This window comes from Mesocricetus auratus, unplaced genomic scaffold (genome assembly GCF_017639785.1).
Source record: "Mesocricetus auratus isolate SY011 unplaced genomic scaffold, BCM_Maur_2.0 Super-Scaffold_100003, whole genome shotgun sequence".
NCBI lineage: Eukaryota > Metazoa > Chordata > Mammalia > Rodentia > Cricetidae > Mesocricetus > Mesocricetus auratus.
In genome coordinates, this window is record NW_024429188.1 from 95,221,528 (window position 1) to 95,235,188 (window position 13,661).

Genomic DNA, 13,661 nt, shown 5'->3' on the forward strand with positions numbered 1-13,661 from the left:
CTCAATGGGGAACACATGAATCTCACTGTGAAGGAGAAATAGAAGGTGGAGGGCTCAGTATGGGGCGTGGGGATGGGACTATGAGGTATCAGGAGAAGGGAGGAGGGTGGGCGAGAGAGTGCATGCTGGAAAGGACAAATGGAATGTAGCGGGGCATCTCTGGGAAGAGCTAGACATCCAGTGCAATGGAAAAACCCATGAATCTACAAGGATGACTGTAGTAAAGTGTGAAAAAGCATGAAGTCGTCACCTCCTGTAACAAGGTAAGACTTCCAGTGGAGGGATTGGGACACCAACTCAGCAACAAACCCTTAAACCCACAATTTGTCCTGCCTACAAGATATGCTGGGGTAAAAATAGCACAGAAATTGTGGGAGTGACCAACTAATGACTGACACAACTGGAAAACCCCACCCTGAGTGGGCGCTCACCACTCAGAGCCAGGAACCAGAGGCAGGATACTCCAGAGACCAAGGATAGAACCAAACACCCCAGGAAATACAGTCAATGAAATGCTTCCTAATGATATTCTGCTATACATATAGATCAGTTCCTAGGCAAATTATCATTGGAGAGGCTTCGCACAGCAAGTGATGGAAATAGATGCAGAGACACACAGCCAAGCAGTAAGCAGTGCTCAGGAAATTCAGAGGAAGAGGGGGAGAAAGGATTGGAGGGACCAGGAGTTAAAAACACCAAAAAGAGGAGAGGAAGGAGAGGAAATTGTATCAGGGTAGAAAAACTTTACTTGTATATAATTTTACATAAAAATGAACAGCATTAAACTGTTAGGAACAGATACTACACTTGACCTTAGTCAAAAGTCCAAGACGCAATTGGAAGGCAACTATGCTCACCAATATACCATCATTGCAACATACACCATAGTCCTGAAAACAGCTTGGCATTGGCACAAAAATAGACAGGTAGATCAATGGAATACAATTGAAAACCCTGATATTAACCCACACACCTAGGAACACCTGATTTTTGACAAAGAATCTAATATTATACAATGGAAAAAAGAAAGCATCTTCAACAAATGGTGCTGGCATAACTGGAGGCTGCCATGTAGAAGATTGCTGTACAAAACTTAAGTCCAAATGGATCAAAAATCTCAACATAAAACCAGCCACACTGAACCTCTTAGAATAGAAGGTGGGAGGTACCCTTGAACGAATTGGTACAGGAGACTCCTTCCTGAACATAACTCCAGTAGCACAGACATTGAGATCGACAATTAATAAATGGGACCTCCTGAAACTGAGAAACTTCTGCAAGGCAAATGATACATACAGTCAACCAGACAAAAAGGCAACCCACAGAATGGGAAAAGATCTTCACCAACCCCACATCTGACAGAGGACTGATCTCCAAAAGATACAAAGAACTCAAGAGGCAAGTCTCCAAAACACCAAACAATCCAATTAAAAAGTGGTCTACAGAACTAAATAGAGAATTCTCAATAGAGGAGTCTAAAATGACTGAAAGACATTTAAGAAAGTGCTCAACATCCTCAGCCATCAGGGAAACGAAGCTCAAAATACTCTGAGATACCATCTTACTCCTGTCAGAATGGCTAAAATCAAAAACACCAATGACGGTTTCTGCTGGAGAGGATATGGAGAAAGGGGAACACTCCTTCACTTCTGGTGGTAGTGCTAACTTGTACAGTCACTTTGGAAATCAGTATTACAGTTTCTCAGGAAAATAGCAATCAGTCGACTACCTTAAGATCCAGCAATTCCTCTCTTGGGCATGTACCCAAAGGATGCATATTCATACAACAAGGACATATATTCTACTATGCTCGTAGCAGTGTTGTTTGTAATAGCCAGAACCCGAAAGCAGTCTAGATAATCCTCACCTGAAGAATGGATGGAAAAATATGGTACATTTACACAATGGAGTATTACTCAGTGGAAAAAAAAATGAAATCTCGAAATTCACAGGCAAATGGATTCAACTGGAAGAAACCATCCTGAGTGAGGTACCCAATCACAGAAAGACAAGCAGGGTATGTACTCACTCATATATGGATATTATACATAAAGCAAAGGACTACCAGCCTACAATCCACACTACCAGAGAAACTAGGAAATAAGTAGGACCCAAAGAGAAGAACACATGGTCCCCTGAAAAGGGGAGGGGGACAAGAACCCCTGAGAAAATTGGGAGCATGGGGGGGAAGAGGAGGAAGGTGGAAGGGAAGAGGAGGAGAAGGGGAGTGGGGAGAACAGTTGGACTGAGATTGGGGAGGAATAAAGGAGGGCAATAAGGGAGATGCCTTGGTAGAGGTAGCAAGTATAGGCTTGGGGAGAGGTCTCATACTGGGGAAATGTTCGGGGATCCACAGGGATAACCCCACCTAAGAATCTAGGCAGTGGTGGAGAGGCTGTCTTTCATTCCTTTCCCCTATAATGAGATTGGTAACTAACTACCTTGGCTGCTATTTCTAGAGCCTTCATTCAGCAACTGATTGAAGCAGAAACAGGCACCAACAGTTAAACACTGAGCCATACTGCTGGAATCCAGTTGCAGAGAGGGTGGAGGTATGAGCAAAGGAGCCAAGAAGATGCTGGAAAAACCGGCAGAAACAGTTGACCTGACCTTGTGAGAGCACGGAGACCATAGTCGTAAAGCTGGGGAACTAGCATTGGACCGAACCAAGCCCTCTGAATGTGGGTTTCAGCGAAAAGTCCAGGGCAGTCTATGGGACCTCTAACAGTGGAGACAGTGTTTATCCCTAGAGCACAAATGGAATTTTGTAGCCCATTCCCTATGGGGGATACTATTGTAGCCTAGTATGTGAAGGATGACCTGGGCTGTCCCCCAAATGAGGTGAAGAACTGAGATGGTCTCCCATGAAGGGCTTCACTATCCCTGGGAATTGGGTTGGAGGGTCGGTGGGGAGCATGGGAGGATAGGAGGGCAAGAGAAAGGCGGGATTGATATGTAAATAAGAGTGCTTCTAAAATAAAAAACATATTTAGAAAATTTTACAATATTTTATATCTTATAATAAAAATATTAAGACTATCTGAGATATTGTAGCTCCACCCAGGATTATCTAAAATATTGTTTAAGAAATATGCCAACAAAATAATAAAACATTAGTAGTATATTGCCCTGAGGCACCAATCTATGGGATTTGTTTTGATCAAACACAACTTATATTTTAAAACAGGTTGTTATATTATAAAATATAATTCAGGTTATAGTTTTTGTTAAACAAATAAAAAAGTTTATCTCAATGCTTCAGCTGAGAAAGGGAAATATCCATTAAAAATATCATTTAAATGATTTATAGAGAGAAATTGTTCATACCAAGGGTATCCTGCAGTTTAGTATTCAAAGAGAAATAGCCCAAACAAATGTTTATACCTTTCTTTGATTTTCTTTATCTCTGTATTTTCATTCCTTGCTCTTTCTCAAGGAAAATTACTATATGCTATAATACTCCTGTGAAAATATTTTTAAATGCCTTGAATTTATGCTTTTAAATTTAAATTTAATTATAAAATCATGAAAATTGGGGTTAGCAAGATGGATGAGTAGTTATCATGCGCTTCCTGAGGACCCAAGTTCAGCTCCCATTAACTCCTTGCTAGCTCCCAATTATCCGTCGCAAGAATTCTAGGAGTTTTGGCCGCTCTTCTTTCCTCTGTGGAACCCAGGCATATATACATTGATTATACATGATCGCAAAGCAAATACATTCAAATAAAATAAATAAATATTTTAAAAAATGAAAATTAAAACTTATTTGTAGAAATGTTTTCATATATACATATCTATGGAGAGAGAGAGAGAGAGAGAGAGAGAGAGAGAGAGACTGCATGCATGTATTTATGTGCACTCTATGAATACTTGTGTTCTTTGGAAGATAGAAGGAGATGTTAGAAGCCCTGAAATTGAAGTTATAGATGGTTATGAGCCATGTGAGTGCGGGGAACCAAACTTAGATTCTCTGTAAAACTCTTAACCTTTTAACCACCGATCCATCACTGTTAGCCCCACTACAGTTAGATATATTTTTCAAAAAAAAGAAGCTTTAGCACATATTAAGAAAAAATGATACTCAGAATATTGACTTCAGAAATCTGGAGGTGTTAATTTCCCTGTCCAAAATTTGTCAATGAGAAAATGTGTTATTTTTCAAAAACAGGTTTTTTTTTTCTCATTAGACCCTGGGTCTTGTTTACAACATTGCTCACTCAAAAACTGGATAAAAATTATTAATTAAAACATTTAATTAAGAATTACTATGAAAAATGGATGACAACACCATGTAACTGGAGCCAACCCTTAGAACAAAAAACAGAAAGAATAAAAATGCCAGATAAATGTACCACAAAGAGATAAAATTCATATTGTAGGATAATCTATACCATTAAACTAATTATGAGATAATCAATTCTACTAAAACCACATTTCAAAAGGTTAAACAGATGATCTACCAACTGAAGTGTATGAATATTCATAACATTCTTATTAATTTTTATTATATTTGTAAAGAACTACTAAATGGAAGTATTTTATATTGAAATGATATAGTACTTTATATATTCATGTCAACGCCAATAATCTATGCTAACATTCTGATTTGTTTTATTATCATTATTAATAAATCAGCGTGTTATTTCAATAAGTTAACTGTATAACTTAATGGGTGCCATTGTGGTATTCACATAGACCCATAAATTTTCAGTGGTTGAGAATACTTTTCTTTCTCCTCTACTATACAGCATTTCTTCTCCTGCAATCTCATTCCTAAGTCTCAAAAATCCCTTGTCTGTTTTCTAGTCATCTGTTTTTTTATATGAAAGAAATTATGTGACAGCTGACTTTTCATGTCTATTTCAGTTTGATTAACATGATGCCTTCTATTTATAAAATGTTTATTCAATTTTATTGCTAAATAATGCTCTAATATCTCTCTCTACATATAATTATATATGAAATGTTCTATATACATACTATTTACACTATATTTTATTTCAATGTCATTTGATGGATACAAATTCTGATTCCCCAAGTTGGCTATTTACGATAGTGCTACCATATTTTATTTATTGAGATTCCAGTATTCCTAATTCATGCTTCTCTCATTTCCTCCAGGATATATCTGGTATTTCTGGAGATGAATCATATTATAGCTCTACTTTATAGCTCTACTTTTAGTTTTTAAGGAACACACATATTCTTTTTCTCTAATGACTGAAATAGTTAAAATACTGAAGAGTAAGTAGTACATACAGAGATGCTATTGTTTGCTTTTTTTTAGTTATAGTCTTTCAAACTGGAATTGTATATAATCACAGTGTGGTTTTGATTTGTACTACCCTAGCGGCCAACTCTATAGAAAACTTTAAATATAATTATTAGCCATTTGTTCTTATTTTCTTGAGATATGCCTCTTATGTTAACTTGCTGGTATTGACTAAATTACTTCAGGTGCTTTGCTGTTATACTTTTTAACTCTTTATATGTGTATACTTCTGTATATTAATACTTTTTAACTCTATATATTTATACATTCCCTATATTAATCTATTGCAGGCAAACTTTTTGACAATTGCCAAGTGAACATGGTGACATAATAATTTTAGCTTTTGGAAATTAGAAATATTAGAATAAATATTTACTCAGGAAAAAACATAAATTTAAGAATAAAAAACACAACTCTAAATACTAAGAATATTCATATATACACAAATAATCAAGTGTTTTTATACACACTGTATTTCAGAAGCTGATGTGGGTGTATACTGGAGATCATCTGAAGGAAAAGACCTTTAGAGTCTAGTTTCTACAATATGCCAATTCACTGGTTGCAAAGGCACAAAATCATGAGAAAATAACTTAATAGGAATGTGTAATTAAAATTTAGTATGCTTGGTAAATGTCCAGATTTTTTAATTCATTGACCCAATCTATTTTCTATGTATTTCCATCACCCAATAAAATACTTATTAACTCAGATGCAAAATGTCTTTGTTTCAAGGGTAACAAGTGAAATTAACATAATTTATCTTCTGAACTTTTTAAACATATGTGGAGATTTCACATGTCTTTTAATCGATACTTTTAAATTTACTCATGCTGATTAGTATGCACTGAATAGTTTCTTTATTCTTATAGTTGAATTCCATTTCATTCTATGGTAACATCAGTTCAGTTTCATTTATATAGTTATTAGTTGTTGGTATTGTATAATTTCACATTGAGGGCTATTATGAGTAGTTTTGAGGCTAACCATCATGAACATGTAATATTTAGGTGTATTTTTATATCTTGTCAGGCAATTAGAAGAGCATTGTGATATTTAACAATTCTTGTTATCACTTAAGTGGACTTATATAATGAATTCGGTAAAATAGAAGGGAAGGAAGCCCAGTAACATGGATGTGAATTCACAAAGGCTGACTCAGCTAGAGCCATTTCATAGTATATACTCTATGAGGAACAGAGGCAAATACTGTACTAATAATATTACATCAAACACTGAATTAATCCCCTCACTACATGTGACACCATGAATACATTAAATATTTCATTATGGAAAATATGTTTTCTATTTATTGAATTACAAACTTACTCTCTGAAGAATTTTATCTTGCATACATATAGTTTTCTACCAAAATTATCATGTAAGAATGATGTTTTTGCATTTCACACAGCATTTCTTTTGTTTAGAGAATTTACAATCAAAGAAGTATGACAACTGACCAAAACCCTTTAAATTCACTGGGATCATCATATGACTCAGTACCTTGAAATAGATTCACTATAGTGGAGCAGTAATTATAAATACCTACTGATATCAACCTGAAGCTGGGTTGTTTGTCATCAATTGAAACAATTACACATACCCAATGAAAAAATGATGTTTACTTAAAAATGCTGAAGTAACTTTGACAGAAGAGGTGTTATCAGAGCTAGGGAAAGTATCAACTCCGAGTTTTCAGTTTATATGGTTTATGGTGTCCTGCCTAGTGACATCTCCCCCATCCTTTTCTTTACTGCTTGAAAAGTGTGTATGTACTTCTTTAGCAGGGACTGGGCCTTAGTCTTTGCCAAAGACCATGGAAGTGACTGCAGTAATTCACCTTGTCTTGTTATATGAACAAAGAAGCCTTGTTTTGATGCAGAAGTACAAAATAGACTACTGGTTGATTAGGCTAACAACAAGCTTCACACATCCCTTTGGTATCTGCAGTACAACAGGATAAGATAACGCAAATATATATATGAGGAGAAATTATCTAAATTGCAGGAAATGGAAACTTACTGTTGGTTACAAAAAAATCCACAAGGAAATAAAATGTCCTGCCTATTCTTAAGGAAAAAAGCCAAACAAATCTCCAATTAGGGGTAGTAGATTTCTCTTTTCCTATTCTAAAGGCTTACAACACCACTAAAATGTAAAATGTATAGAAAAGAGGATTAACATGTTCATAAACATGTCTTCCCTGTATTTAATCAATATGTTTCTGTGTATATAGTCTTTTTTAATTCAGTTGACATGTTATAAATGATATAATGAATGTACAACAATTACTTTGAGCAATATGTGATGTTATTTTAAAGTTAGCTTTATTTTTCTTATGTGTGTGGGTTTTATTTACACGTTTCTCTGTGTATTACCAGGCCAGAAGAAGACATCAGAATTCGTGGGATTACAGTTCCAGATGGCAGCATATAACTATCAGGTTTTGAGAAGTGAATTTCATCCATCTAGAAAGGCCACTAGTGCTCTTACCCACTGAAAAATGTTTCTAGTGCTTGTGTTCTCAATTCTACTTCCTAGTTTTTATATAACTGGATGCTAAGTAACGAATAAACTTCAGTTAATGATATTAACACCTATCCTCATGAGAAATTATACGTAATTTCTTGTACCTAAAATAATTTCATATTTGAAGTGGAATAATTTATTTTATTGTTTTCTTTGAAGATAAAATATGGTTTGTAAAGATGCTTATAGGCAGCAATTGAAAAGCACATTTTCAATGTCAATTTAAAACACCAACATTACTAGGCCATGAGATAATCAAATATGTACTCAAAAATTATTCCAGGTTTGTGTTTGAGTTTATCACTTCATGATATTAACATTTTAACCAGTATACAAAGTACATAGAGCTCACTGTTAGAGAGAATGTGACCCATCCAATTTGTTCTGGGTCTGACTTGAGCAGTAAGTTTGTCTCTTGCTTGAATACGATCAAATTTCTCCTGTTTTAATGTATTTGATCTGGTACCATAATAATTTTCCTGTCCTGAATACCAAACTGCATTATCAGTTGTCCCTGTATCTAGTTTTTGCCATGAGTCAGTATGATATGCTTCTCAGATCTTCAGATATAGATTGTAAATATATAATTGACTTTCCTGGACTTTATATTTTTAAAAAAAACAAAGTAAAATAAACAGAACATATTTCAGTAGCCATAATTTTGTGACTTACTTCCTTAGAGGAAATATTTCCTCCATTTATATATATTTGTAATACATACAAATATGCATACATGCATATGGATGCCTTTATATGGCACATGCTCATTTGAAATCTCTTATCTACACATATTATCAGTTCCAGGTATCAGACTGTGGACTATTGGATTGCTCAGCTTCCACAAGTCAATATTATAAATCATATATCCATATGTATGTATGTGCTTACAAATACATATAAGCATGTGGCCAAGTGCACATGCCTCCCCACGAAAAACTTATCTCTTGACTTATAATGAAATCATTCCATAAAATATATTTTGAGGCATTATGGGATGTATTTTATTTAATGTATGAATAGTTGGATTCATACTTCATAAGATATATCACTGTCAAACTAATATAAGAAATCATAAGCAATTCATTGAAATCAGCTTTTCATGGAAAATACTTTAAATGTTAAAAATAATAGGATAATAAAGCATGCATCAAACAGTTAAAATGACTGTGGGAATGAGAGATGGATAAGTTAGTAAAGTGCTTGATAGCTAAGCACAACATGGTGAAAGGGGTAGCAGAAACTAGAGCCTTCTGCAGTTCTGGCCAGTCAAATAAGGGACTTTTGTAAAGCTCCAATTTCAATTGGACACCTTGTTTCAAAAAGCAAAGCACAGAAGCAATTGAGGAAAGCATCTGTGTCTATCTTGGTCTTCTAATATGAACACACTTGTGTACCTACACCCCAATACATGTGCCCATACACATATGCACACATATGCCACTCATACACAGACAAAGACACTTGTATGAGACATCATAAATACAAATGCATACACGAAACAGATACACACATAAAAACTTCCTTGATTATTAATGATTTAGAGATAATAATGTTCTGTTAGGGTTTGTCACAGATACTTCACATTTTTATTCTTAGCATAGACACTAGTGTCACTTTTTATATTTATCCTCTTATTTTGATAAATCCAAACTATTTTTGCAAATACATCAACTGAACATTACAACTTAGCAACAAAACATACTGTAGAGTATACATTTTTTCTCTCCTTATTGAGCTAATTGCTACTATATTTGACTGAACAGGTCTTGGAAATTAAAAATAAATGAGACACCATGTATTCAAGTGGAAAAGAAACAGAAATATTTCAGCAAATTTTATGAAGTGGGATCACAAAGTTTAACAAAAATGTATTGTTTTAGTATCAAAATTAGTAAATGAAAAAATAATCATGTAAGTTTCCATTGTGTGTGAATTAAAGTTTAGAAGAGCTTTACTTACAGGCTTCCAAAACCTGTCTTAATGGCACTACTCTACATGATGTCAAAAAAGCTTCACTAAAATCTATTGTTTCTTAAAGTAGTGTAGACTGCAATTTCTGATGAAATGATGAACCTGAGATTTATATAAGTTAGGTTAATCATCTTAAACAACAGAGAATACACATATTCACATGTAAAGATTGGGTTTCAAGGCTCACATTTGCTTCCTTGCATCTACTTATTCTGATAAAATAGGCAAAATAAAATACCAACTTATTTGGATTGTTCAAAGATTAATTATAAGGCCTTTGTCTTATACAGAACAATAGATAAGTGAGTGTTACTCACGGCTTTATTTTAGAATGATGGATATATCAGTGTTGTTATTACCCATGGAGGGATACTCTCTCAGCCTAGATACACAGGGGAGGTCTTAGACCCTGCCCCAATCCACTTGACATACTTTGACGATTCCCCCATGAAGGCCTCACCCTCCCTGGGGGAATGGATTAGGGGGGTCTGTGGAGGACATGGGAGTATGGGAGGGAAATGGAATTGGGATTGATATGTAAAATAAGATTGTTTCTAATTTAAATGAAATTTATAAGATTAAAAAAAGAAAAACAAACAAACAAAAAAACACCAAATATCAAGAAGTTAAGACTGCTACTCTGAAGTCTAAGCCCTTGCGAACTGACTTGGTGGGTTGTTTGAGAAAAATTTCCATATGTTCTAGGCATGTGTGACTGGGAGAGACCATAGAAGTGTAAGTCCAGGAATTATAAGTGTATCTGAAGCTAAAAGTAGATGTGGAACTGTGCATGTTTGTACATTTTCCTTGGAAGACATAATAACTTTTAACAAATTCTCAAACTCTGTATCACAAAAAAGTGTATAGGAATTGAAACTCAATCACAGGAAAGTTAAATTCAATCAGGATGCCATTTCAGAAATAAGAATTTTCCCAGATTCATTATTAGGTATGCCAGATAAAAAGCTTCTTTTCATATTTCTGTGGTATGAATGTAAATTGTTCCTCATTGTCTCTTATGTTAGAACACTGGTCTCCAGGCCCTGGCACCATATTGGGAAAGGGCAGAAACTTTGAGAGGACAGGGATGGGTAGAAGATGTGGGTTTCTCAGGGTAGACCTAAAGAGCTACATCCCAGCCACAATTCCAGTCCTAGTTTCTGCTTCTGCTTATACTTGGTGAAAGCCATCGGCCTCATTTTCCTGCTGCCACAGCCACAAGTTGTTTGTGGAGTTTTGCCTTCTGGATGAGTGTCATGACTGGAAAAGCATGTGTAAACAGAACTTGGATCTTGGTCTTCATCAGGTTGATGCTGAAGTGGACCAATAGCCGTGAATCAAATGACTTGCTTTTCTGCATGTAAGAGGGTACCAGCTCAGGTTGCTTTCCTATGTGTTATTTTAGAACTAATTTGTCATAACATGTCAATGAGGATTTATTATAACTTTATACTTACGTTACATCTGACTGCAGTCATAAATCTCTGTTCCTTTTCTGTCTTGTACAGTGTCAATTCTTCACTATTAATTCAAAATACAGTAGGTCCAAGTACACAGCTCTATAGACATTAAGCTAGGTTTCTCAGCTCTGAGAAATTTGCTTTCTTTGAATATCGAGAAATATTTGGAGACCTAAGTAAGCAGCCAAATGGTAGAGTGTATGTGATACATGTCTTGGGTTCAATCTCCAGCAACACAAATAGAACAGCAAATAGTTTAATAGCAAATGATTTAACCTAAAATCTCTTTATTTTTGTGGACAGATGCTGGTTCACCACCGATTTTCTTAACATGAGACTCAAGCCTTTTGGTCTCTGTTACCTTGACTACAAATGCAAGTCTACAGCAGAATTGTTAATTTTACATTGGCAAGACTCATTTAGAGCAGAATGATCCGGGGTACCAGTTGAAACTGTGGCTTGGGGGCTCTGTTACTGCTAGCGGAGTCTCTTTTCAGCCTGAACCTTGTCAGTAGTTACAACAGCACAGCCTGTCTGGTGATGCTACTCTTGAAGCCAGTCAGTGAAAAAAACAAATTTGATCTATTGGTGATCATCACACAACCCAGGCAAGTATGCCAACACAGGCTTCAAGGAGTACTGAGATTAGGGATCACGCTCAGAACGTGGGATTTAGAGTTCAAGGCCAGCCTGGCATAAACTGTCTCAAAAGCACAAAAGTAAACAAACCTAAAAATGAAAACATCACAATCCCTCTCCGGTGTCCCACCGATTACTAAAATAGTTCTGAAAAAGAGAAGCAGGTAGTGGGAATCAGACAAGTAGAGAATGCTCTGAACCTACCTGGCGAGCTGTAGCGTGGATGTTGTGCTTCTAATTGATAATTACATTGGGCAGATTCTTATCTTTTCTCGGAGGACCTTCAGGGGCTTTAATAAGAAACCTGGAAAGCCAAATAGTAAAAGGAATATTCAGGAGTTAGTCAAAAGTGCGGGGAGGACACTTCAGGGTGGGCTGGGGATACTGCTCTTCTGATAGTCTTTTCCCTCCTCTTACCGTCGTCTTTTCTTGGCACTGGGCTTCAGGTCCATCCCGCTCCACTCTCCCCAGCCAGGCAAGGTCAGGTCCACGTCCTTTGGCTTACTGGCCTGGATAGCTTCCCTCTTCTCTTTTAGGAACTCTTTGATGACATCATCCCTGGCAAAAGCCTCCTTTATCATTTGCTTTTGCTCTCTCTCCACTTCATCTTCCTGGGAAGAAACAAGAGTAAGAACAGCAACTTGCCTTGTGAGTGCTTCATAACAGGAACGAATCCTGGGTTGTGACATCTTAGCGCCCCCTAGGGGGAAGTGCTGAAAGGATGACCGATTCCAGTAGGAACCAATCAGGCAATCATGCTCAGATTTCCCTCTCTCTAGGGTGAAGATCCTTAGCTCGTCATCATGACACAATTTACAACCTTCAATAAGGAAGTCTTAGGGTGGGAGAAAGGTTGGCCTGGGTCAACAGAAGAAGCTCCAAGTGCGGACAGAATGTGAACTTCCAGAAAAAGTGGATGGGGTGCCTTGTCTAACTAGTTTTAATTACTTAATTTGGGGCTGCAGCTGGGGCTGGGGTTCAGGGCAGATGCCTGGTGTCAGAACCTTGCTGTTACTCAGTAACTGCCCTTTGAGTTCTCGTCCTGAGATCTAGCTAGAGCTTTCAACTGACACCTTCTCCACCGAGGGCTGGTTGACAGTTTCCTCGGGGAGTTTTAGTGGCCCAGAATTTAGGCTGCTTGTGTGGCTCAGCGGTGTCCACATGTCTGCATATGGACCCAGCCTGGAACCACGGTAACCTGGACCTCTTAACTCCTGAAACGTATTCCCAGCAAAAGCAACCTTCCTAGACTGTGCTGTGTGTAAGGACCATTCTGTTCTAGCTCCAGCACCCTCAAGCCCAAAGCCATGGCTCTGCTCACCAGCTCCTCTACTGTTGTGGGAACTGCCAGTGATGTCACAGAAGGCGTTCTTGAGGTCAGGAGGTTCTGCAGACTGATCATTTGTTCCTTCTTCTTTCCTTTCAACAGGTATTGTGGGCTCCTCCTCATCTGCTCCCCTTCTGCTGCAGCTCTAGAGAGCTCCTTATTTGGAAGACTCCTCTCTACCTAGCTCTTTCAGTTTCTCCACAGTTTGGACTCTCTGTGGCCTCTGCAGCAAGATGTTGTGGAATAATGTTTTTATAGACTGTGAAGATGTGTGTTTGCCAAGGCACCTTCTTATTGGTTTAATAAAAAGCTAAACAGCCAATAACTAGGCAGGAGGATTAAGCGTTACACTCAGACAGACATGATCCTGGGCAGAAAGAAGTTGAGATTCCCTGGGATACAGAGAAGGAACAAGAAAAGGAAAAGCCGTGAGCCATGTGGCAATACACAGATTAATAGAAAT

At 36.9% G+C, this 13,661-nt stretch overlaps 1 protein-coding gene and 1 pseudogene across 1 annotated transcript; both read right to left on the reverse strand.

Moving 5' to 3' along the window:
* Positions 1 to 728: 728 nt before the first annotated feature.
* On the reverse strand, positions 729 to 837 carry LOC121140129 (annotated as a pseudogene).
* An 11,244-nt stretch (positions 838 to 12,081) lies between these two features.
* LOC106021652 (U3 small nucleolar RNA-associated protein 14 homolog A-like) lies at positions 12,082 to 13,346 on the reverse strand. Its single transcript, XM_040743890.1, has 3 exons — positions 13,193 to 13,346; positions 12,289 to 12,482; positions 12,082 to 12,175 (listed from the first exon to the last, which is right to left on the reverse strand). The coding sequence occupies exons 1-3, from the start codon at positions 13,319 to 13,321 to the stop codon at positions 12,106 to 12,108; spliced, it is 393 nt and encodes a 130-aa protein (XP_040599824.1). The 5' UTR covers positions 13,322 to 13,346; the 3' UTR covers positions 12,082 to 12,105.
* Positions 13,347 to 13,661: the final 315 nt, after the last annotated feature.

Bases quoted from the DNA above. Each gene is read 5' to 3' on its own strand.
- LOC106021652 (XM_040743890.1), bottom strand. From the start codon at position 13,321: ATGAGGAGGAGCCCACAATACCTGTTGAAAGGAAAGAAGAAGGAACAA. The intron at 12,483-13,192 runs GTGAGCAGAGCC...GTTTCTTCCCAG, and splicing joins CCACAACAGTAGAGGAGCTG to GAAGATGAAGTGGAGAGAGA. The intron at 12,176-12,288 runs GTAAGAGGAGGG...TTGGCTTTCCAG, and splicing joins AGTGCCAAGAAAAGACGACG to GTTTCTTATTAAAGCCCCTG.